Here is a 25,372-nt window from a genome sequence, read left to right on the forward strand (position 1 = left end):
GGGCAGCGCAGGGGCACGGACTGATCTCTGCTCTGTGGCCGGGGACAGGGCCTGAGGGAACGCCTGGGGCAGGGCTGGGTATCGGGAAAAGGCTTTTCACTCGGAGAGTGCACTGAAGAGGTTCGCCAAGCAGTGCTCACAGCAGCAAGGCTAACAGAGCTCCAGGAGCGTTTGGACAACGCAGTCGGGCACGCCAGGTAAGTCTTACGGCGACTGGGAGCCTCTCTCGGGGTCGCTCTAGTCCCGCCCTCACGGCGGCCGCTCTGTGCCGCTGCGCCCCCGCCCGCCCTCACGGCGGCGCGAGCGCCGTCCCCGCTGCTCACGCATGCGCACGAGTGTCCGAGCAGCGCGCGGCCCGGGCTGTCACGTGACTCGGGCGGCGGATGCGGTTCCGGGTGAGCGCGGGCGCGCAGCGCAGCGCGGCCCCGAGCGCGGCCCGGCCCCGCTGCCGCTCCCGCTCCCGTCAGGTACGACCGCGGAGGGGCGGGAGCGCCGGGCCAGGAGCCGGGGCCGGGCTGCGCGGGGCGAGGTGGGGCCGCGGCCCGACCGCAGGTGCGCAGGGGGCGGCGGATTCAGCGCTGTGGCCTAACTGGGGCAGCGGCGGCGGCGCTGAGCAGAGACCCCGCGGCCGGGCAGCTCCTCGGCCCCGCTCGGCCGCGCCCGCCGCTCCCCCGCCCCGCTGCCGCTGCACAGGGAAGGGCTGTGAACGCGTAAATCTGCGAGGGGAAAATCGCCTGCCCTGCTCCGCCCCGCAGGATTTCGCATAGCGTGGCTGTTCCGCTGCAGGCGTAGCGAACGCGCAGTACGGAGCCGTGTCACGGAAGTCAGAGTTGCTTTCTAGTGCCTTTTGTCTTAGTTCCTCCTGATTTCCTGCTGCTAATGCAATACGCTAAATAGTGGTTGATTATTTCTGGTTGACTTGTATGCGTGTTTAAGTCCCACAAAGGAATATCTGGGCAGGGTATAAGTTCTTAGAAGTTAGTGTTTACCTTTAAATAAGTTTGAGTGGTGCATAAATACAGACCCTTCTGTTGCTCTGGATGTGGAGTTAAAAGTGGTATCCTCAGGAGAAAAGCAAGACTTTTCAGAAGTCTTCTCTTTTAGTTGTCTGGCTTTTCTGTGCTTTGATGCTGAGAGAGAGAGGAAAGGAGACAATTGATCTGTTATTAACTATAGTTCTTGCATGGTCCCATTTTGCAAACTTTCAAGTGGTGAAGTCTGGAGGGCCATCTTCAGGTTTGGGAAACTTGTCTTGGATTTATGGCCAATCAGGCCACGTTCTAAAGATCATTGGAATTTAGAAATTGCAGTGAGCTGCATCCTGTGGGTTTGTGTACCAGAAGATGTGTCTGTTCCTTGCTTGAGGCTTGCTTTAAAATCAAATGTGAAAATTACTCTTAAAAGCACCTCTTTAATGCCTTAAACCTGGAATTAATAGCGCCTGAAACCTGGAATTAACTTGACACTCAGTTAATGTTTCTGTTGATACAATAAAGGTGAAATGTGGGGGGTAGAATGTAGGCTAACCTTGTTTTGAAGTTGATTTTGACATTTTGAGGTGGAACAGTTTTCTGTTCTTTGCTTATCAGGTACATTGAAAAAAGGTAAAAATGTAAATTTTTAGTAAAAATGCATGACATTGAAATTGTCCTGCAAAGTTAAAACTTTGTATTTATTCTATTTTAGATGCGAGGGTGCTGATCAAGTACTGAATATAGGTATTAGTATTGGATAGGCAGATGTGACCTTGGAAATGTCTGGCTTGTAGTTATTTGTTTATTTGCTTGAGAACTCAAAGGTGAAAACTTAAATAACAATTTTTGCAAGCAGCCTTTAACTTCATGAATAAAATGATCTCATGCTTTCTGTTGTCCTTCTGTCCCACCTCTGCTGCCACCCAGTTTTTTGGGTATTTGGGACAGACCCAAGTCTCTGTTTAGCTCTACTGTAAATTTTTATAAATGGCAATTTTTAACAGACTTCTTAACATTGTTGTACTTGATATTCCAGAACCAACCAGCTAAGGCAGCTTGGTATTAATGAGAGAACTCTGAAAACTACCTATTTTCTAAGAAAAAAGGATGAAAACACTGATGTTTGACCTCTGGTGCCAGCAGTGACATTCTTCAGATGCAAACTTAAGTAGGTTTGACCTGCTGTTCTGGAATGGAAATTTGTTCATTAGCTGTAGTGAAAGAGCAGTGGGTTTGAGTGATGTGTTCCTTTTTTGTAATACCATAACTTGCCTGTTGAGATACTTAAAAATATAAAAGGCATTGAAGAGTCCTAAAGTCTAGTGGCTCCAGTAAGAGAGCAGAACCTCCTGGCAACCCTACATTCAGATATTCTTTGATGTATTGAAGTTTCTGACCTTTAGATAACTCTCCATCTTCCATTTCTTTATGCAAAATAGAAAGTAATGAGCAATGGAGGATAAGATCAGGCTTGCTGTTCTTAGAAACCAAACCTTTTTGAGCTGGCCATGAAGTGTGCTAGGGTCAGGTAGAAATGATTTGCTTTTTTTCTATATGACTGATAAATACTTGCATTATTAAAATTTACATTTTTCCAAGTTACATTTTTAGATTTTAGATTTACAGCTTAATTAAAAAGGCTTTGGCATTTTAAAAACATGTCAGCAATGCCACAGCAAGAGTAGAAGGAGTATTCTAAACTCAGCTTTAGTTTGCATAAGCAGAAGTAGGTTTTGTTTTTTTTTTTTGCCTGCTAGTAAGCATTTATATTTGTTGATGTGAAATAACTCAGAAGTCATCACTTTCCTAACTTTCTTGAAAAGGTTACCCTTCCTTCTTAATTTCTCATTCTTCTAGTTGACAAATGATAGTGCTTTTGTTGGTGAGACTTAAAGTCAAGACATCCAAACCAGCTACTTAGTAGTCTGGGTGTTAGGTAGGATGCTGAAAACCTAAATTCAGACTTATCTGAAGTTGAACTCCAAGCTTGCCTTGTAAATTGCGTTCAGGTGTCCTGTGTGGTACTTAGCAAATGATTGCTTTATAGTCTACCTCAATGAGAAGCTGCTGATGAGAATTCTGCAAGTGGTGTGAGGAGTGTTCCATAAAAGCACCTTAGGTTTAGATAACAGCACCAGTAGCTTTTAAACTCTTTTCTTAGTACAACAGGCTTATCCCAGTGTGATGAAGTAAGTGCAGTTAGAAATGCTTCTGCACTGAAAGGCTGTCCATTTGGAATTAACAGGTGTTACTTGGTGTTTGCTATTCTTCAAAAGTGTGGGAAGAAAACTGTTCAAGTCTTGGAGCAAAGCCCTGCTTTCAGGTGTCTGAGAACTGGATAGGTGCAGGTCAAGGGGAGCATCTTACAGCCACCAGCACAGTGACAGTCTTGGGGAGGGTGATATTTGGGTGTTTTGACTGCCAATTTTTTGTCCTTTAAGACTGAAGTCATGAGTTAAGGTTTTCTTTCAGGTTTATAGTCACCTGCATATTTGCACCAGCTGGTTCATTCCATGCTGCTGGTAACCACTGCCTTCTCCTGACTGCTGAGGGCCCTGGGGAAACTCCTTGGGCTTCATCTCTGTCCTGAAACAAATGCATAGAGAGCTCTGCACACATTCACTGTTACTGCTGATCCAAATGTGACCTTCCCTCTGAGCAAATATTTCAAACCCACTGTTGCAGCTGCCAGCAGGTTGGTGGCCAGGAGTATCCACACCTTGTATGCTGAGAACATTATCAGCTTGGTGAGAGGCAGGACTTGTTTCCAAGCAGTGCTTTAGTCAGGACAAACAGGGAGAGCTGGGAGGGCACTGGATGGGGCAACTTCTCCACACTGCTGAAGAACAACAGCTGAGAGGTGCAGGTACTGAATGTCTCAAACAGGGGAAGTCTGGCCCTGAAGAGGAACTAGGTTCCTACCTTCTAAAAATTTTATTTAAATTTCCTGGGTGAGTGAAGCAGGGAAATGTCAGTAAAACAGGCTTAACTTGAGATCATTAGTGTTTAATTCATAGCACTGCAGTTTTACGAAAAGATCACTTAATTTTTCTTTATTAATCAACTTGCATAGCGTAGCTTTAAGCATTGCAGGACATTTTAAAATCAGGTCAGGAGAAGAAAAAATTGGATTTGTCATGAAAGGAAAGCTGGTCCTACAGAACAGTAAGTGTAATTTGGTTTTCACCCATGTAAAAAAAATTATATCTCTTGTCACAGACACATTTTATGAAAAATCCTTTCCTTAGGATTTTTTCTCCTGAAAAGCTGAGAGGCCTCAGGAGCAAAATGCAAACAATGGTTATCTGCTGCTGTGGAATGCAACGGGTGGATCTGGGATTGGTCTCATGTGGTTGTTTCTAATTAATGGCCAATCACAGTCAGCTGGCTCAGACTCTCTGTCCGAGACACAAACTTTTGTTATTCATCCCTTTTCTATTCTTAGCTAGCCTTCTGATGAAATCCTTTCTTCTATTCATTTGGTATAGTTTTAATATAATATATATCATAAAATAATAAATCAGGCCTTCTGAAACATGGAGTCAGATCTCCGTCTCTTCCCTCATCCTCAGACCCCTGTGAACACTGCCACAATCTCTGGGTTAATAAGCAGTATTGGTTGCATTCAAACTTTGTACTTGCTGCTGTTCTGTGTTGATTGGTTCTTTGCAAAATATCATGGTTTCTTATTTTGATGGATGTTAGTTTTCTTAATACCTTCACCGATAATTTTACCTGTTTCTGCCAATCTTTAGCGCCAACATAGCCAAGAGCTTCAACTGGTTTGGACTTCTATGTCAGCAGAATGGTCTACCATGTTCTATTATTGGGGATTCCTCGTTGCTGGTGATGGGTGAGCCTGAAAAACGACAGCTTTACTTGCACATCATAGGGTGAGTTCTCCAAAAACACTGCCTTAAATAGTTATCTTTAAAATGTTTGGGTTGCTTTTTTTTTTTTTTTCTTTTCTTTTTAAATGGCTTGTAGTTGAGATCTGATCATCTGGACTTTTTCTCAAAATATACACTTATTAATTATCTCCTATAGAATCTAGAGAGATATACATCTGGTTTCTTACATTTTGTTAATCTGAGTGAACTGGTGTAATCATAAATGATAGAACAGGTTGCTCAAGGTCTTAATTTTAACTGAGGGGTTGATCTTCCTTGACTACATTAAATCCCTTCCAACCTAAATTACTGTATGATAAACCATTCCCACAAGCAGTTTTGTGGGGGGGGGAAAAAAAAGTAAAATGGAAACAAATAAAAAACTTTTCCCTGTGGTGTTTTTTTTTTTATTCTGCATAATACCTCATCTTGATGATAAGTTAAAGGATGTGTTGGAAGTATGGGAATTACCACAGTATTGAGCTAACACCTTCTGTTATGTTCCTGCAGCTCCTCTTTAACCCGTTGTGCTGAAGACCAGAGGTTCTGCCTGATCAGCAGTCTCTGTTAGCAATTGAAGTTAGCTGGAGAATGGAAGGGGTTGAGTTTAAGGAAGAGTGGCAAGATGAAGATTTTCCAAGGTTTTGAATTCTTTTTTAAAGTAATTTGGATCAAACACATAACATCAGCAATAAGCTACCTCTTGGTCTTCTTGGTGAACTAATACTCAGTAATAATCTTGCAGTGATTTCCATTAATAGAGCAGTTTTGAAAAGGTTTTGTGGCATATTTCTTCAGGATTGCCACTGTTGACGTTTCCAGTGGTTTTAAATGAAGATTTGTAAGCTTGGCTTTGTTTATTTCCTGTGAAAATATTTTGCAACTACATTGTTTGCATATTACTCCCAGTGCCTCATGACCCAAATATTTCATTAAGCAAAATACCGAGGAAAGGCTTTAAAAGTTAATGCTGCTACTGATGCTTGGGCCTACAAAAAATTAGCTCTAGATGCTTTCTATGATAACATGATTAAACTACTTCTGTAATTTATTTCACATCAAATTTTGTCAAGCAAGAATATGACAAGTTTTCTTAAGGATGACACACTGGTAGTAGTCAGTGTTTTGGTATTTGTCACAGGATGGGATGGTCACTTGAATGCTGTAAAGGAATTTTCTGCTGCCTTGGTGTTTGTTTACTGAAATCTTGCATTTAGGCTTGCATAAGTAAAGTTAATTCAGTACTATCTTTACAGTGGGTTTTTGTAGTAATGTGTAAGTCTTAATATATGGCATTAAAAAAAAAGTTAAAGCAGGTTTGTAACAATAATTTCTTTGTGTCCCAGGCCCCTGCCAGAGGATGATCCTGTTGAGTCTGATGCATTGGCTGCAGCTGGAACAGAAAACGAAGCTGGTAAGAACATTCCACTCCAGTCCAGCTGACTGCTTCCTCTTTAAATGGCTGCTTTAAAGCTCCTTGGTGTGGGGGGATTTTATTGCTTGTTTTGTTTTGGGGGTTTGGGGTTTTGCTTTTTTTTGGATTTTTGTTTTTGTTTCATTGATTGGAGTTTTGGAGGTTTTTACATGTAAAATTTTTTTGGATTTTGTCTCTCTGCTTTACTTACAGTATTTCCAGTGCCAGATTGGTAATCTGATTTTGTTCCTTGCTTTCAACTCCTGTCTAAATCATGCTAATATTTGCCTTTTACCTCAAAGCATTCTGTGTATTCACAGAACAGATTCTTTAATTTTATGTCCTCACTGTTGTCTGTCAGTCTTTTTTTTTTTCAGCTGGTATATAATTTTCTATTTTATCAAAGATAGTTATGATGTCACTGAAGCCTAACAAAAGCAAGTGCTAGGGACATGAATCTGTTGTATTATTTGTGAGATTTATTCAGTGTAATATCTGGAGCAACTCCTGGGACACCTGCATGCAGCAGGCAGGTGTAGTAGTGTCTGCCACCCTGCTCAGACTGTGTGTGTGCAATGGGTAATTTGAGAACTTTTACCTGCTGTTCTTTCCATCCCCTATTAAAGTCTTACTCCAAAGATAGCTTGTTTAAATTATGGGCATTAATTTATAATGCATTATGAGAAAGAACTGTGCTCTTCTGTCTTGGTAATATGCTTATTTAAACTTGTTTTAGCAATAAAAATAATAAAATAATTTTAAAAAAATTAATTTGCTTTCTTTAGATACAGAGGGTAATGGAACCAAATTGAGGAAGAAACTAATGGCTCCAGATATTAGCTTAAATTTGGATCCCAGTGAGGAATCTGTTTTTTCTGATGACTTGGATGAAAGTGGAGAGATTGATTTGGATGATTTAGATACTCCTTCAGAAAATAGCAATGAATTTGAATGGGAAGGTGAGTATTTTGGTTCTTTTGTCTGATGTTCTAAAATATTTTCTTGTGTGCAGGTTGACTGTTTCTCTGATAAGAAATAGCTGTGACTCAATAGTACAAGAGGAGAAATACAAAGGTAGTGATTATATTAGGAATTAGAAATAGATGCAGTGACTTTTTAAAGAGCAAGTCAGACCTCATCTGATCAATAAACAGGCAAGCAGTTACTAGCTGTAACTGTAGGTAAACTTAGGTGAACATCATCTACATATGCATCTATAAGCCCTGAAGTTATGGAAAATCCTCTATTGCAGTAAGTTTTTAAGAACCACACAACAGAAAAAAGTACCCAAGGTATTTTATATGTGTTAGAAATGAGTTTTAAATGGAAGGAGCCAAACAAAGGGATATAGATTACCTACTCAGAAATTGATGAATTTCAATTTAAGGAGGACTGAATAGTATTTTTAAAAATACTAACTAACACCTGATCTCAAATCTCCTGTGGTGACAATGACAGAAGCTCAGTAGCCTTAGAGTATGCATATTTCCAGATTGACTAGAGGCAGTAAAAGAGCCCCTATTTTATGTCAAGAAATTCTGAAATTGCTTCATAGGAATTTAAAGTAGCTATAGCCACACTAGTAATGATCTCAGTTTTTAAGACATTAATAGGTGTTACATCTTATAGACAAAACCTGGAGATTCTAACAATTTTTTTTTTCAGAGAAGTGTTTTGTGTAGGAGTTAAAGCACAAATTTTAAACTTTGAGTTTAATGATGTCTTAAGGCCCTCTTTATGGAAGCCAAGAACAGTTGTGTTGAGCAAATTGTTGGAGTCTCTAACATCTGTAAACTTCATGGTTTAGGAATGTCCCTAATAAGTAAATATGTAAACTTAATTATTATTTTCTCATCCTGAAAATAAAATAATTTAAATTCCTGAAGTTCTCTGTTCACTGTTATGTTTGAAACACTACCTGTGGAGAAATAAACACTCTTTAGAATAAGGAGGTGGTTTTGGTTTTTAAATAGCTAAAGGCATATTGCAGTGGAAGTTTTCTTAACAGAGACTGTGTGTTTAAATTTGTAAAAGGATTTTCACTGTTTTAAAGAAGAATTGGTGTTTATGGTTGCTTTTGCAGTGATGCAAAGGAAATGTTCCGGATGTGTCTTGTTTTTAAAAGTGGCTGAAAAGGGTTTCTGTCTTTTCTTCCTTTAATGCTGCTGCCTTCATTTTCCTGGAAGGATAGTTTCAATTAACAGCTTTGTTTCGGGAACAGACAACTAACTTGCAGTAGGTTTTTCTCGCTTTGGGTAAGGTCCATGCAACAAAGTCAAGAATCATAATTTCATTGGAGCAAATTGTCTTACAGATTCCTGTCAGCAAAAATTTCATCTATTTTGATTGCACATGTGAATTAGATTTAATTTCCTATAGATTTGTCTGCATGTCTGCTTGCAAGGTACCTCAATGTTTTGAATCATGCTTCATGTAAATCTGTGATCAACCTCTGTAATTCTCATTGGAGTTAACCACTTTGTTTATTTTGGTGAAATTCATTGGGGTCTGTGTTCTGAAAGCCTAAATTAATTAGGCTTCTCCATGAATGGAAATTTTTCACATACTTGTAATAGAGAAAATTGCAGTCAACAGATAACTGCGAACATGAGTGTGTTAATTAAAATATCCACGATATCAGCGGGTGTGTCTGACTGGCTGAAGAATACCAAAATAGATTAGATAGCAAAGTGGTTAACTTGTGTTGTAGCTGATTGTCACTATGCATGGTATTCATAATGGGTCTTCAACATGTTCTCATTTTGGTAGATGATCTTCCAAAACCAAAAACTACTGATGTCATTAGGAAAGGCTCCCTGGCTGAGTACACTGTGGCAGAGGAGAAGGATGATGGTCGCCGCTGGCGAATGTTTCGGATCGGAGAGCAGGACCACAGGGTGGACATGAAGGCAATTGAACCGTACAAAAAAGTTATCAGTCATGGTGGTAAGGATTGGTGATGTGCTCTGGGGAGCTGTTATGCAACTACTTCTTTAAGATGAGTTGGAGGGGCACAGGAAGAGCTTTGGGCATGAAGACTTGTAGTAATTAATTTGTTGCAGTGTTAAGACATGGTTGATAAAATAATTTTTTCCCTATTAAACTAAAGTTCCAAAATGTACTCATGGTCACGTGTACTAAAATGCACCTATGTAATAAGATATATTTACTCTATCCTACAGTGTCACTGCTACCTAAGTTTTTGGTTTCTAGACTATTGAAAACATTAACTATCCATCTAGTAAAGCAGAAATAAAGTCATGGCTCTTCCCAACAGTCTGTGAAGTTTAGGTTGGAAGAAAAGTTGATTAAACTTTAAGAACATAAGATATTATCAAATCTACTGAGGTTGTACACTGAAATGTTGGTTATAGATACAGTGTTTGATTAACATCAGCTTCAGCTGTTGCTTTAGAAGTAGACAAACTTGAAAAAGAGACCTTGATGTTTTCTGTAACTGTATGAATGTGTCCAGATGGATGTGTGTACATCTCTTTAAGGTAAATAATGAAAAAGCTTATGCTTAAGATTGTGTAAATGTAGTCACTGTATTGTCACCTTTGTCACTACTGCTGCTTATTTCTTTTTAGGTTATTATGGTGATGGGTTAAATGCCATTGTTGTGTTTGCTGTTTGCTTCATGCCTGAGAGCAGCCAGCCTAACTACAGATACCTAATGGACAATCTATTTAAGTAAGTCATCCTCTGCCTTTCTGGGTTTTTGTTATTTTTAATATATTTGAGCACTACTAGGAATTACTTTCAGATGAAGATTGTGGATATTGAAATTTTCTTTGTTTGTCTCTCCAGGTATGTAATTGGCACTTTAGAGCTATTAGTAGCAGAGAACTATATGATAGTGTACCTGAATGGTGCAACAACACGGAGAAAAATGCCAAGTTTAGGCTGGCTTAGGAAATGTTACCAGCAAATTGATAGAAGGTAAGAAGCTCTGCAATATTTTTTTATAATATTCACATGCTCAGAGATAGACAGAGATAGCAGTTTTTAGGAAAAACTGCTTCTTCTGGTTAAGATTTGATGATGAAGGAAATTGGTGTACTGAAAACCTTATCCTAAGCTAGGCAATGTGGGATGATGCTACAAACATGCCTGGTAGTGTTGTGTGGTGGATTTTTTTGTTGCTTGGGGGTTTTGTGTATGCTTTTTGTGGCTGTTGTTCTCAGGGTGTTTTTTTTAGTGAAAATAGTAGTCTTAGAATACTGAATATTGTTATCCTGTAGAATATCCTTACAACTTAATGTATTAGATATGATTAATAAGAGAGGTCCTTTGTGAACTACTTTATCTGCAAAGATATTCAGAGGAGCTTCTCCTTGGAATGTTACTTCCTTGTCAAATTGATACTGAATCTTTAGTTTTTATTTTACAGTTGTATACTATTTTTTCCTCTGATGGAGGTTGACTTCTAATAATGGGATGTCAGAATACATGTTTATTCTATACAGAATACATGTGTTTATGTGACAGCTGTGCTTCTAAAAACATACTTCTTACATATTCCAAAACCCCTGGTCATGCTGCCTTTTTGTTCCAGTAATTATCCCTTGTTTAAATCCTTCAGGTTAAGGAAAAATCTGAAATCGTTGATCATAGTTCATCCTTCCTGGTTCATCAGAACTCTCCTGGCCATCACAAAACCTTTTATAAGGTAATGCTCTGGGAGCTTTTTCATAAATAATTCTGACAACTGTTTGCTTTGAACTTAAAAGACTGTTTTAATATTGACCTAATGAAAAATGTTTAGAGTTGTAACTGTACCCTGCATTTGTTCTTCCACAGCTCAAAATTCAGCCAAAAAATTAGGTATGTCTTTACCCTGGCAGAACTAGCTGAACTCATCCCCATGGAATACGTTGGCATCCCAGAATGCATAAAACAGTACGTTTTATTATTCCAACATCTTCTACACTGATCATGGTTTAGGATGTTGTAATCAGTGTTTGGTTCGAATGTAACACTTGGCACATAATGACTTAACTGAGATTATTGCTCTGTCTAGGAGGAGTGTCCATGCTAGACCTCATTGCTAAAGGCAGTTTGGAATGGAGTAGCATGGACAGCCAAAATGTTCATGTATAGTCATTTTCACAGTGAGCTTTGTGCAATTACTGAGCTGTGTGTAAATTAAGCCTTCTAGAGAAGGTCTCATTCCAGTTGTTCTGCATCTTGGTGGGTGTATTAAACTGGCTTGTGAGTGAGAAATTGTGGGCATGTTGATGCTGAAGTTATTTATAAGTCTTCTAAAGTGTTTTAATTAAAATGTGGAACAAGTTAAGTGCTGAAATATCACTTGGATTGGGTTTTCATTTGAAAGAAAAGCAGTGATGGGGAAAATGCTGAATCCCTACTCCCTGCAGTTCTAAACTACTTTGTAAAGAAATGAAGACAGCATCAGTGCAAGTTTTTTTTTCCTTCCCATCCAGATAAAGATAGCCATTTTAATATCAGCACAATTCTGCTGTCAAACAAGATGATGATCCTTTTGTCAAAAGCATTTGTGAATGCAGTAGTAGAGTAGAAACCATAAACTTGGGTCTTAAGAAAACCAGATGAAAACACTAACAATCCTGATGACAGCCTGTTAGAGGGTGTGACACACGAACCCTGTGTTGTCTGCATTGTAATAGGTGACACAAACTGGGGGAAGGTGGCACTGAGGGCACAGCCATGCTGGACAAAGCCTCGTGCCCCCTGCAGATGGCTGCTTATTTCAGTAGACATCCAGCTGCTGTCAGCTCCACAATTTAACTCTCTGTAAGACAGAAAAACAGTTTTCATGGGGTGGGAGTGAAACATGTGACAAAGCTGAGGCAGCCTTGTGCTGTCTTTAGAATTTTTTCTCTGGGGTTTTATGGGTGTCTTATGAATATTCAGACTGTCTTTCTGAGTTTTAAAAGATTTCTCTTTGTATTGATGAACCTTTAACTGTTCTGCAAAGTCTAGACATGGTTAACTTAAAGAGTTAATTCTCAGATTTCTGTGGAGGATTATATCTGGCTTCAAACTGTCATGGATACAGGCTTTAAGTTTTATTGATGAATGCTAACACTGTACAAGAGGTCGTATTGAATTCATTTGTTATGTTGTAGTAAGTAAATCTTAATGGTTTTTGTTTAATGCTAATAAATGTTGGAGGTACACTGTGGTTTTTTCTTAATTATGTCAGTTTCAAAATTAAGTTTCTGCAGACCATTGACGCTAAAACTGGTTTGCAGCTTCTGTTGATTTTGGCTTTTATATGTTATATTTACTGAAATAAAACTTTTCCTCACCAAGGTATGAAGAAGAAAAATTTAGAAAGAAACAGAAAAGGTATATTCATCTTTTGATTAGGGTTGCATCTATATAAGACAATTTGCACTGCAACTAACTCCCAGTTGATTGGCTTGCATAAAGGAATAAGCATTTGTAAATATAAACATGCACTAGTGCCCAAGTGTTTCTGCATGACAGCAACTATACTGTACTTGCAGGCAGTATGGGATCTGTAAGAACTCACCCTGGGTGTTCAGACAGCTATTTGTAAATAGTTTCTATTACACCTTTATGTGAGATGCTCACTTTTAAGGGGATACATGGGTTCTCAACTTGAAGAGGCAAAAGTAGTGCTTCTGTATGAACCCATTAAAGCAAATGTTATTGTTTCTAACAGGAATTGATCTCTGGAGATGAGCTGTACTTAGTGCTAAGCTGTAGCTATGCATTAGCAGAGATGCAACTCTGTAAGAAGTTCTAATACTTAATCTTGTATTTTTGGTATTTGCTACCTTTTTAGTTATTAACTTGCATAGATGCAATCTAAATTAGTATTTTAGTGCTGTTTGTATTTGCAGTGCCTACGTTCCTTCCCAATAAACACTTTGTTAATTTCCAGTCTCCTGCTAACTATTCAAGCTATTTCACAGCTGATGAATTTTTTGAATGGATATGTTATTTTTTCACTCACTAACAAATTGACTGAAAGATTTTGCTACTAACTTTGGAGTTTTTTAAATTACTTTTCCTTTGTGTGCCTAACTATTAAGGAAGGCTTATTGTCTAAATTGGGTAGAGGAACACTGAGATTGAAGTAAAAGGAATTTAAATTATTTCTGGAAGCTCACATGTAAATCTAGTCATGTGTTGAACATTCTTCAGGAATTACTCCAATTAAGTGATAATGTAAAAAATCTACAGTAGAACAAGCACTTTTTTGTATCCCTGTTGATAACTTCACCTATACTACCACCACTTTTGTAAAAAGTAATATGTTCTTCAGTGAAAATTAGATATAGAGATCACAGGCAGAATTGGATACTGAGCCTTCAATCAGGTAGAAAGCAGCTCCTTTTCATGGGTTTGTGGCCCAGAGGAGCTGTCACTGTTTCTCTCATTTTGAAAAACTGGCTGGTTATAGTTATAGGTATGTTAGACAGATTGTTAATCTTTCACTTTAGAACTGCTGTTGGTTTTAAAATTAATTTACCTCCATGCACAACTTATTTGCCAGAAAATGTTATCAAGACTGTAGCTTGTTCTTACTGTAAAGAGGAAAAGTACAATTCGTGCAGGGGTTCCAATCCAATCATCCCCTGGTTTCTGCAAAGCAGCATTTTGTTTGCTGGTCCCAAGGCAGATAGTAAGAAATAAGGTACAAAATCAAAGCCACTTTTATCAGCATGATGGTGAATTTTTCCAGGGTAATTGCAAGAGTCTTAGAACATAATAGAAAAATTATTGCAGTTAAGGAGCCTCTTCACTTTTGTTAATTCAACTAGTGCTGTTACCTTTAAAGTTAGAGTAATTAAGCCAAGAAGGTAATTAATTCAGTGCTTATGAATTCATCAGAGTGGTAGTGCTTGCCAGTATTGTCATGTTACATGTACTGTATTTGTTTGCATTTGTTACTTTGAGCACAGGCCATGCTTTTTTCCTCTGTAGTCAAACTTGACTTGCACTTTTCAAATGCTTCCTCTCAAGTGCTGTAGTTTCTTAAATGGTTTGCTAACAATTTTAATTAATTTTTAGGGGGTGGTAGGAAAATAGATATTGAAAAGAACCCAAACATCATGACTACATTAAATGAAAACCTTAATTTAATATTTATTTACTAAAACTTTTCCCATATAAAAGCTTTGTGTTTTCCTGTTAAGGTTAATATTTTTTTCTTAATAATATGAGCTGTCAAACTATGTTAACATAGTTTAATCTTACTGCTTTCTTTGGTAAGCAGAGTTGACCAAGAGCTGAATGGAAAACAAGAGCAGAAAAGCGAACAGTAAGTTTGGAGTCCAAACAAGACTGAAGAATGCGCAGATGGAAGGATGCTGTTTGTGCTCCATTACAGTGCATTCTCTGTGTGTATGTATTATATAATCTGTTGCAAAAGGTGCTTTGGATTAGCACACCATGAACTGCTTACTGCTGTATTGGTTTGTCTTGACTTTAATTGCTGTTATATGTAATCATTTCGTACTGCTAAATAGCAAAGAACCCTATGTTTTCAGAGGATGTTCTTGCAGCTGTTTATCTAAATGATGCATGTTCTTCAGTAAAATATTTATATACCTAAATGTTAAAGGAAAGAGATAATATATATATTTTTATGACTGAACAGTATATTGTGTGTACCTGCTGAAGGAATTCATTTGCAGGTGGACAAGGCCTTAAGTTACTTGTTCTTATTGTATAAATCTGTTTTGCTGTAAATGGTCAAGTGCATTTCTTTGTTGTCATGAAAACCTGTTCGGATATTAACAATCATTATTAACTTGGCATTCGCAAATACAGAGATCCTTATTTTTGTTCATTTCCCTTACACAAGCTCACTCCTTTACCTCACCAGAGTAAGCTTCAACTTTGGTGTCTTTCAGTGCATCATTCAGGATGCAGAACTGCGGTTCTGTGGGTGGCAGTTTGTTGGCCAGGAGGTTTAAGCCTAAGCCACAAAAGCTGAACTGACTGGTGAGATACCAGACCTTTTTCAGTTGAAGTTGTGAATTTAGATTCTGCTTCAGTATGTCAAGACTGTCTCAGCTAGCAGTAGAAAATGGGTTCATTGCAGTTCTTTGTGGGTGAATCTTGATTGTTACTGATGGGAACTCTGGTCATGCTCAGTAGAACCTGGGAGCTACACAGGTATCCTAGCCACAATACCATGTCTTGGGCAGAAATATGAGAAGTTTTATGCTACCTGTGTCATTCTTGTAGATGAAACATGCATTTCTAAAGTTGTTAGGCACATGATACCAGCACTAATTTATCTTTTAAGAAGTGTTTTAAAGGTTGGGGTGTTTTCACTCCCCACAGTGGTGGTAAATCTGTGTCTGCAAGAGGTCTTCTTGGACATACAACTAGTGTGTCTAGGCTTACTGGGACAACAGTAATGCACTGGTTGATACATTGTAAAAGTTTGTAACATCTTTTGATAAACATTGCATTTTCCATGTAAGGGCAAGTGTACGCAAATAAATTCATTCAGGAGTTGAGCAATATAATGTTGTAGCAAGTATATTAAATCTTTGCTTTTGGTGTTTATTGTGCTCACAATTTTGTCTTAATGCTAAAAAATATAATTTTTAACTATATTTAATGTTACTCAGTTATCTTATAAAAAAAGAAGTTATGTTCAACCAGATTATTACATGACACTGATAAATAGCAGTTGTGAGATATTCTGTGGTCAAGACTTACCAAGTAACAATTAATCCACTGTCTCCAGTGATACCTGCATAGACTCTGAGAGTATATGGATGTCAGGTGAGGGAAAACTGCTCATGTCTCTGGAGGTTTACTTAAGTCTGCAGTTCAGATACTTTCATCTCAAGATCAAAGTCCTTTTGTTGCAGTAGTTTTTGTATCAGAGTTTCAAGGAGATTGATAGGCAGGATGTATTCACACAACAGAGATAATATCAATGCCAAGTTACCTTGCTTCCATGCCATCAGGTTTGGATCTTGCTCTGAAAGCAGAACACAAATGCACTTTCTTTGGGGCTGTCTTATCTCCTGCTTCAGTTTTGATGTTGACACAGATTATTGTAAAGTTCAAGTCAGTACATGGAGCTCTTGCAGCCTTGTTTACTTCTGATACTTTCACAGTGGGGTCTGTACGACCGTGCAAATCTGATTTTTTCTGGGTTTGCACGTGTCCTAAGCTAAACAGGAAGCATTCTGATTATCTCATTTCCATTTTTTCCTAATTGATAAAAGCATTGGTCTCAGTAAAATTATATTTTTAATGGAGGGATTGTAGTTCTCTGTGTCCTGTGGCTTCCTGTGTGTATAGTGCAGTACAGACTAGCCATTCCTCTGTATATGCCACATTTACCAAACGATGGGATTGTTATTGTGTTTCCTGGTGGCCAAGGATTCTACAGTTTCATGCTGCAGTAGTATGGTTTCTGTTGGAAATGTGTATGTGCTTATAAATGGTTTATTTCTCTAGTGTAAGTTGTTGTGAATGAGTATACAGCACAGCAGTTGTTCTGTCTCTAAAGATATGCAGCTTGAGAAAGAAGTGTATTAAAATATTATTCCCCTCTGCCTCCTTGCAGCTCATCATTTAGTGGTGAGGTGGATGTTTACAAAAAGCAAAGTGGTCCCAAAGCTATGGATAATGTTTTGTCAAACTTAACTTTTTTGGAATTTATAATATAATGTAATATATTTTAATATTTAAAAACCTGAAAAGTTGGAATGTCATGCTTAAATAAAAATTATTTCAAAACTTGAATCACTTTGTGATAAGATACAGTTTTGGAGGGAATTCACCTTTCAATGGCACTTCCTTCTAAAAGTAAGAGTAATTTTGCTAGAATTTGCTGACCCCTGTCAAGAAAAAATTTCACAAGTCACTGATTTACCTCTGATTTGGAGGTCTCATTGGTTTATATATATTTATATATGTAGTAATAAGTCATTATGTATCTCATTATTGCTGTGCACAGCTGAAATAGAGATGTTGGGACCAGTGGCCTCTTGATGTGACATTTCCTGATGATTTCTGCAATGGGGTAAATTCAGAAGTGGGAAAGAGATTCTGGAGAAAGTGTCATTAAAAACTGATGTGAGTAGACTCTGGATTTGCTTGAATGTTTTTGATCTGTGTAATATGGCAGAGCCATGTTCTGTTGGAGGGTAATGGGAAAGGATTTAGAGCTGAAGCAGACTGAAGAACTTTTATTCCAAAAAGGGTAGAACTAGCTAGAATAATCTGTAACCTTGTTCATAACAACACACTTTGGTATGTTTTTTTCCTTTACCTTCAGTAAACAAATGAAGAACAGCCCCAGTTGCTGTGAGGAACGTTGTACTGAGAGACAGCAGCTACACTCCAAACTGCAGTCCAGTAGGATATTAGAGCCTGTGTCTGTTTCAGCAGCTTTGTTGCATCATACCCTGAATGCTCTAATGAGAGTTTAAAACTTCCAGCAGTTAATTGTGTCATACTTCGAGGTTAGATTACACGTGGTAGTAATGGAATCTTTTATGAAGGACCTGCAGGTGTGTCATGGGCCAGGAGAAGGTGGTGTTGCTTGGTGATGTCAGCTTCACTGATGCTGTCTGCTGAAATGTCTGTATTGGCTGAAAAATATTGAAGTACGTTGTGAATAGGCACTTTATCAACTAAAACTGTCACAAGGGAGAAAGTTTCTTGGTTAAAAGCGTATTTCTTTCAGTGTCAAATTTTTGTCAGTGTATCCTACAGATTTATACAGTATTTAGTATCTAGAAAGGTGGTTTAAATCCATGTCCTCTCAAAAGCTGTTGTCTTTGGAAATGACTTGAATTCTCAAGTCATTCCAGTCTCCCTCAAAAACCTCATATGAGGAATGGAGAGGAGAGGGATAACAGCTTGCAAGCTTATTGTAACCACAGAAGCCTTACAAATCTTGCAGTTGAAATTCTCACTCAGTCCTTGTGGATGCAGGTCATTCTCAAGAGGATTTGTTTCACTTAATGTTTGTCAGAGACACTTGAAACAAGTGCTTTAATTATACTTAAGGACACCTTCTTTTAGTCAGAGTAACACTCTGAAATGTAAGGAATATTTAAATATTAATCTTCTGAAAGACATCTTGCAGCTTTCCTGGCTTCAAAATTCTATGTTAAACTACCCTGTTTCTTTTATCACATCCCATTACCCATATTAAACTAACAGGAAAAAATAGCATTTGTGAGGAGGGTGCAGTCATGTTAGTTTTTCATCATTCCCTTCATGCATGACTGAAATCAGTGAAATTAAAGCCATTCTTTGCTCAACTAGATTTTTTTTTTCAGTTTTGCAATTAGAACTGCCCAGATTACTCCGATTTACATGAATTTTTTTAGTATTGAAAATGATCTGCAGAGAAGCTATCAGAGTGCTTTCCAAACGTCCTTATCTTACCATATTCCTTACTCTAGCTTGCTCAACTGCTAGTTAATACTGGTAAGATGGAATTGCAGGTTAATAATTACAAATAAACATTCATGGACAACAGATGCTTAGTTTACCCGTGGTTCTGCAGTTCTGCAATGTTTCTTTTCATTAACAAAACCTATTTATTAACAAGAAAGACCTGAGCTGTAGGTGCTGTAATGGTTGAACGGTACATTAGAATGATTACACTGTCAATTAGTGTCTGTAAACTTTATTGTGGGTGATAATGGGAATCGTGCAGTGTTTAACAAAGTGAAGCTGTAGTAATCATGCAAAAGCAGATTGTGAGTCATGGATAATAGAACTGGCTTTATTGGGCTAGTAGCACTCTTCACAGATGTGACTATTTTCCTTTCTCCCTCTACTAGAAAAAATGTAAGTAGAAGACTTCACCTACCTCTTAAGAATATTACCATCCTTTCTTTTTAAATTAGCTTGTTTTCTGCATTCCGAGGCGTGTCGGGGTAATGTGATGAGCACGTGTGTGGATGTGGGTCTTTACTGCCGGCTGTATTTACCGAGCCGCAGCTGTACCCTCTGCAGGCCTCGGCCGGAGCCGTGAGGGCGCCGCTGGGCCCGGCCCCGGCCCGTTCCGCTTCCGGGCCGTGCCGGCCGGGCGGGGCCGCGCTTCCGGCCGCGCGCGGTGAGGGCCGATGGCGGCGCGGGGCCGGGCCGGGGCCGCTTCCCCGGGGGCGGCGGCGGGGTCGGGGCCGGGGCCGGGACCGGGTGGGGCTCGGCGGGGCCGCGCGGTGCCCGGCTCCCGCCCGGAATGGCTCCGGGCGGGATGGCTCCCGGAGCCGGGCCGGGCTCTCGGTTGTGCGGCGCCGGGAGCGCGCCCGAGGGTCGGGCGGTGTTGCGGGGTGCTCTCTATACTGTGCGTGCCCGGCGGGCTGGGCCGTGGGGCGTGCAGGGTTTTATTGTTACCTTTGTTTGTTTTCGATGAGAGCGAGGACAGCCCAGGCGCGCAGCCGTGGATGAACAGGACGTGTCCAGCCCTCGCAGGGAACCATGGCGTACCAGCTGTATAGGAACACCACACTGGGCAACAGCCTTCAGGAGAGTCTGGATGAGCTCATACAGGTCGGGGCCTGGGCGAGTAGCTTAATAAAGACAGAAGTTTTTATCCAAACGGCTTTGTTGTTCCTGTGTCAGGGTACTTATGGCCAAGGTTTGGGAAACTTCCTGACTGAAATCGTTAGGGTTTGGTGCTACATTCACTTGTGATGTTTTTTGCTTTGTATTTTAGGTAAAGGAAAGTGCTTTATGTAAGTGGCACAGTCTTATGTAAATTAACAGCCAGATTAACTGGAACATTGGAGTCAATTTGCTGTTCCTCTAGTTATTTCCAATAAATATTTATTATAAGAGATCTTTGTGTAATACTGGATTGAAATATAAAAATGGAAATAAATACAGGAACATAATTTTTTGTAGAGTGTTCTTCTAGAGATCTGCTTCATTGAAGTGAACTTTGTTTTGATGTTTTTAACTTCTACTGCATGTTTGAGCTTACTTACAACTCAAAACTTGTTTTCTTTTCAACTACTTCAGTCACAGCAAATCACACCTCAGTTGGCCCTTCAGGTGCTACTTCAGTTTGATAAAGCTATAAATTCAGCACTGGCACAGCGAGTCAGGAACAGAGTCAATTTCAGGGTAAGGAAATGATATCTTAAATTTTTACATGAGATACAGCAACTAAGTGTTGATGCAGAATGGCATTTAAAGCCATGTGCTCTTAGCAAGAACTTAAGAGGGTTCATTTTGGCTCTAATAATGACTGTTTACATGTGTATTCTGTATGCAGCTGTAAGGCTTGTTACCTTGTTCTGCCAGGGATCTTTTGAATAAATACAGAAATCAGATGATGAAAACAGGGAAGAGGGAATTGCTTTTTTGGTGGATAACGTTGCCATCCTCAGTGTCTTGCAGATGAGGAGGGAGACGTCTGCTTCTCACAGCTGTCCCTAGCAAAAGTGAGATGAGGCCAGATTTTCAGCCACATGGGTAATGTGAAGAGAGACTAGAGAGTTTTAGATCCACCCTTTCACTGGATCATTTTGTAGCTATTTTCTGTAGGTATCGTAGAAAAATAAGTTGGGTGGTGTTCCCATTCAGCCACCCTAATTAATGTTAGATAGCCAGCAAGTTGTTAAACGTCAACTTGAATGTAATGTTAAGGAAAAAAAAAAAACACAAAACCCAGCTTCGTGTTAACTTGTTGTGATACTACTCTACAGTCTATGTAGAACACGTTCACAATGTGGGTTCCTAAAAGACTAGATTTTTAAACAATATAGAGATGTTAAAAATGCATAATTTCTCTAGCACACTTAAATTGCTTTGCATATGTAGCATGGTATAAAAAACAGTTTAGCATGTATTTAGTGGGTAAATTTAAAAAATGTTACCTGGAGCTTAAGTTCGAAGTTCAAAAATGTCAATTTAAAATATGTAAAAGTGAAGGTCAGAAGTTTTCCATATTGACATCCTCAGTAATACATCAAATAAGAGGGATACCCCTTTATGTCATATATGTCAGTTTTGTAGTGATTTTTTATTTAAGCTACCACTTTGTTTAACCAGTTGCAGAATTCACACATTGTTATGATCACTGCTGTATCTGATTTTTCTAATGGTCCAATATTTTAAGAAATGTTTCCTGCTACTGATCCTTTGTATACATTGAAAATATTGTAAAACTTCTTTGCCTACCTGAGGAGCCTCCCCTTGGATGTTCTGTAATGTCACTCTGTGGTTTTGAGAGTTTCAGCCACTGGAGGGCATTTAAACTCCAGTTTTCCTCAGAATTGCTTGCTTGCCAGTTTGTATGCATTCAGGTCCACTGTTGGCTTTGTAGCAATCTGTTCTAGAAGGGACAGGGTTCAGTAGATACTCATCATATTTTCTGTTGCCTTTGAGATGTGTCCTATAGCAAATGTCTCTTGTCTTTTTCTAGGGGTCTCTGAACACATACAGGTTCTGTGACAATGTATGGACATTTGTACTGAATGACGTGGAATTTAGGGAGGTCACCGAACTTGTGAAAGTGGATAAAGTGAAAATTGTAGCATGTGATGGAAAAAGTAAGTATGAAACATGATATAAATAGGTTGAGACATGAGTCTTGATTGTTTTTAGAGAGATTTGACCGAGTGTCTTACTAAAGCCAGGTTGACTGTATGACTTAGATGGAAGTAGGGCTCTGTATTCCCTTTTACAACGTCTGATGAGAGATGAAACAAAAGCCAGCTAAATGCTTCCCTGACTCATAGGCACTGAGGTAGAGCCGTGTTAGGGACTGCTGTGCACCTGTGGCTGGGAAGTACATAATAATACTTGAGCAATTAGAAAATCAGAAGTAATCTTTATTTTCTGTCTGGTGAGTTTTCTAGTACTAACCTATTTGTTGGGATAGCACCATGTTTTATTGAATCTGAAGAGTGCTTCAACTGTCTGAGCAAGGAATTGTCTGAGAAAAGTGTCTAAGCAGTCATTCTCTGGAGACACAAACCCATGGAAAGCTTTTGCATGCATTTGCAAGTCATAAGACTTATTTGTTGCCTAACAGACCCTCTGTTTGTACACTGCTTGTGGGAGTTTGCAATCCATATCTGCTTGACTGGATTACTTTTGTCCATGTCCCTTGAGATTCTTTACTGGAAAAAGTAATTCAGTTACTTTTGTGGCAAGCTGCTTTATAACTTTTAAAACTATCAATGTGGCAGAGTATTGCTAAAGCTGTGTGAAATGGTGCTGCTTGTTTCATCCTCAGAGAGTGATGCTAAAAGCAGGAACTGAGCATGGAAAAGCCTTTATTTAAATGCATCATAGACCTCTGAAACAGGTTCTTCATGGCTTCCTGACCCTGGCATGCTTACAATAGTCCCTTCAAATTGTAGTTCTAAAGATTTGACAGGATTTATTGTTTTCTCAACTTCTAGTATTAGCCAAGCATATAATCTTACTGCTTGGTTTTTGTGTGCTTATTATAGCTAGTGGAGGAAACCTTACGTTCCAAGTATTAATCATTTTCATTCCTGATAAATTGTGCAGATGAGATTTAAACAATTGGCTGACTTGAAGTTGCTATTAACACTACAACCTTTTTTTTTTCCCATGAGAAGCTGACTTGTTGAAGGAACAGTACTAAACGCTGGCTTGTTGTTCTCCATATTTGAGTTACGTACTTTTTCCACAACTCTAAAAACAAGAAAGTAGTAATGGTAGTGTATCAAAAACTACACTGGCGTTAATTGGTGATTCTGACAAAAGGTCAGAACAGAGAATTGGTTTGAGTTGCTTTATGAAGATCATGCTCATTCATGTACCTCTTTCAAAATACATGATAAGCTACAGCCCACACTCCACCAGAGCTTATGGTGCCAGATTTGAAGAAACATTTTTCCTTAGTAGATGATAACCAGATGTGCTTGTGGGCGACTGCAGTAAAGGGTTTGTGTATTGTTACATGTTAGAGCAAAGCTTTTATTATTTTTAATATTAATACATCTCTGGAGTTTTGTGCTGGCTCTTCTTGGTGTGTGTTGCTAAGTGAGGTGAAACAGCACAAGCAGTTCATGCATGGCATTGAGAGCAGTAGAGACAATAGGGTAGGTACAGAACATGTTCTAAAATGCTTGGGGAATGCTTTAGAACTTGGGGAAGATACTAGAGAAAGTTCTTGCTTCTCTGTTTTCAGTGGGGGTGTGTATTTGTCTCACTTTCTCTTTTCTTTCCTAGACACTGGTTCCAATACTGCAGAATGAATAGACCTGTGGTTTGTCTGCAATATTTTCTGTTAATATGCAGCACTTTCTGGAGAGAAGCATGGAAAGGGACTGATCATACTCAATTCCTGTGATGCAGATGTGAATTAATCCATACTAGAAAGCATCACAGAATGACAGCGGAAGAAATACCTGTAGCATTTCTTCATTTCACCTTATAGGGCATGAATATAATGTTACCTTTTTTTTAATTACAAGAGATACTGTTGTCTTTTTCTTTTGTTCAAAATAATTTCTGTAATAAACTTTTATTTAAAAACTTTTGAAAGAGTGATCATTGGAAAACTTTGGTTAAAACTAGCATTAACATACCATATTCCCCAACATTTTCTAAGTGTGTTTAGAGAAATGTTGCAAATTAAAAAGTCTTTTAGTTGCAGGGTAACTGCGGTTGCACTGCTAGGTATTGCAAGAAATGTCTGTTACAGAATGATGGAGGAGGACATCAGCAAAAGCTTAGCAGCTCCTGCTGGGCAGCATGTTTGTGTGTTTGTGACTGCAGATTTCTGTCTATAAATAGTTCTGCTACGTGCCCTTGGCTGCGCACTGCAAATTGGTAAGTAACCATTTTTGAAACTAAAAGAGCAGACAAGTTACTCTTATTTCAATTGCACAATAAGTATCTGTTTTTAACTTAAGGGATGCAAATGTGTATCTGTCTTCTCTTGTTCTACATCAGAGTTAATCTCCTAGGTTTAAACTTTTTTTGTTCTCTAATAATCATGTGGTAACTGAATTTCAACCCATACAAGTATAAAAATTTGTTCTTCTGACCTCCAACTGCTTGTAATCTCTTCCTGTCTCTAGACAAACTTCTCCATTTTGAGTTCTCTGTAGCCTTTTGACTCTCCTAATGCAAATAATTTTATCTTTTATTTTGTTCCATTTAAGTGTGCATTAGAATCATAGAATGGCCAGGGTTGGAAGGGACCTTAAGGATGATCTCAATTCCAGTCCCCTGCCATGGGCAGGGACACTTTCTGCTATCTCAGGTTGCTCCAAGCCCTGTCCAATTTGGCCTTGAGCAATTCCAGGAATGGGACAGCCACAGCTTCTCTGGGCAACCTCTTCTACTGTCTCATCACCCTCACAAGGAAGAATTCCTTCCCATTATGTAAACCTACATTCTCTCAGTTTGAAGGCATTCCCCCTTGTCCTGTTGCTCCAGACTTTAACCATTTTTCCGGGATGGTGTTTGTCCAGGTGCTGGATCTACTCCTTCTGTGGAGGTTGTTTCAGTTCATGGAAGGAGCAAGGAGCAAAGGGAAGTTAAGGTAGTCTGGTGCCAATGTTCTTTCTGCATTTTGTTGCTTTTCTCCATAACTTTCTTGCCACTTGCTATTTTTTTGTGTTTGAATTTCAGATAATCCTACAAAGTTCATGTGATTAATGTACTTTGTGGTCTTGGAAGATTGAATTTACAACTAAAAGTATCAACCGCACTTCTGTTGTACTAAACTTGTAATATCCAGTGGAAGACACATAATTTCACTTGCTAGAGCATCAGCACACTTGCTGCTGCCTATTTGGTTCTTCTTTGCCTGTGGTGTTCTGTTTATTTATTTATTTGTCGATTTTATTTAGAAAGATCACAATTGCTTCCACATCTCAGCAGCAGAGAGAAAGTAAAATATATCTTTGCACCTTGACATTGAACTGGAATAGATGTTTCTATTTAGGAAGTAGATTAACTTAAAGAAATTGAAGGGAAGAGTAAATATCAGTGCTGAACTGGCTGTGGATGACTGCCTGTTTAAACATGGTTTCCAAGAAAAAGGATTTTACCAATTTCATAGGTGTGCAAACCAGGATGTTATCTGATGTAAGCTGTTTGCTCAGTCAAGGATGTCAATACCTGACTTCAAATGTTATCAGAGA

At 38.9% G+C, this 25,372-nt stretch overlaps 2 protein-coding genes and 1 long non-coding RNA gene across 7 annotated transcripts; 2 read left to right on the forward strand and 1 right to left on the reverse strand.

Moving 5' to 3' along the window:
* Positions 1–601: 601 nt before the first annotated feature.
* BNIP2 (BCL2 interacting protein 2) lies at positions 602–17,015 on the forward strand. Of its 5 annotated transcripts, XM_071442034.1 has the most exons (13): positions 602–2,142; positions 3,447–3,669; positions 4,730–4,867; positions 5,375–5,505; positions 6,211–6,278; positions 7,064–7,237; positions 9,048–9,224; positions 9,869–9,971; positions 10,089–10,220; positions 10,864–10,950; positions 11,082–11,180; positions 12,579–12,614; positions 14,515–17,015. In XM_071442034.1, the coding sequence occupies exons 4-13, from the start codon at positions 5,456–5,458 to the stop codon at positions 14,561–14,563; spliced, it is 975 nt and encodes a 324-aa protein (XP_071298135.1). In that variant the 5' UTR covers positions 602–2,142; positions 3,447–3,669; positions 4,730–4,867; positions 5,375–5,455; the 3' UTR covers positions 14,564–17,015. The 5 variants fall into 5 exon arrangements, with proteins under 5 accessions (XP_071298135.1, XP_071298134.1, XP_071298139.1 ...); XM_071442033.1 differs by lacking the exon at positions 3,447–3,669; XM_071442035.1 differs by lacking the exons at positions 602–2,142; positions 3,447–3,669 and adding an exon at positions 3,700–4,139.
* LOC139597065 (uncharacterized) lies at positions 14,513–19,226 on the reverse strand. The gene is made up of 3 exons (XR_011681498.1): positions 19,102–19,226; positions 17,545–17,866; positions 14,513–16,242 (listed from the first exon to the last, which is right to left on the reverse strand). It is a non-coding gene; the product is annotated as an uncharacterized lncRNA (long non-coding RNA).
* On the forward strand, positions 19,215–23,756 carry GTF2A2 (general transcription factor IIA subunit 2). Its single transcript, XM_071442039.1, has 5 exons — positions 19,215–19,347; positions 19,649–19,784; positions 20,256–20,360; positions 21,664–21,790; positions 23,448–23,756. Exons 2-5 carry the CDS (start codon positions 19,713–19,715, stop codon positions 23,471–23,473), a joined length of 330 nt encoding a protein of 109 aa, XP_071298140.1. The 5' UTR covers positions 19,215–19,347; positions 19,649–19,712; the 3' UTR covers positions 23,474–23,756.
* The last annotated feature ends 1,616 nt before the right edge of the window (positions 23,757–25,372 follow it).

This window comes from Agelaius tricolor, unplaced genomic scaffold, assembly GCF_023055355.1.
Source record: "Agelaius tricolor isolate 1412-34295 unplaced genomic scaffold, bAgeTri1.0.p SCAF_16, whole genome shotgun sequence".
NCBI classification, from domain to species: Eukaryota; Metazoa; Chordata; class Aves; order Passeriformes; family Icteridae; genus Agelaius; species Agelaius tricolor.

What these genes read in the sequence shown, in the direction of transcription:
- BNIP2 (XM_071442034.1), top strand. Translation starts at nt 5,456, where the DNA reads ATGGAAGGGGTTGAGTTTAAGGAAGAGTGGCAAGATGAAGATTTTCCA. An exon ending in TACCAGCAAATTGATAGAAG is followed by an intron (nt 10,221 to 10,863) that starts GTAAGAAGCTCT and finishes TAAATCCTTCAG; the next exon opens with GTTAAGGAAAAATCTGAAAT. An exon ending in ATCCCAGAATGCATAAAACA is followed by an intron (nt 11,181 to 12,578) that starts GTACGTTTTATT and finishes TTCCTCACCAAG; the next exon opens with GTATGAAGAAGAAAAATTTA.
- GTF2A2 (XM_071442039.1), top strand. Translation starts at nt 19,713, where the DNA reads ATGGCGTACCAGCTGTATAGGAACACCACACTGGGCAACAGCCTTCAG. An exon ending in GGAACAGAGTCAATTTCAGG is followed by an intron (nt 20,361 to 21,663) that starts GTAAGGAAATGA and finishes GTCTTTTTCTAG; the next exon opens with GGGTCTCTGAACACATACAG. An exon ending in TGTAGCATGTGATGGAAAAA is followed by an intron (nt 21,791 to 23,447) that starts GTAAGTATGAAA and finishes TTTCTTTCCTAG; the next exon opens with ACACTGGTTCCAATACTGCA.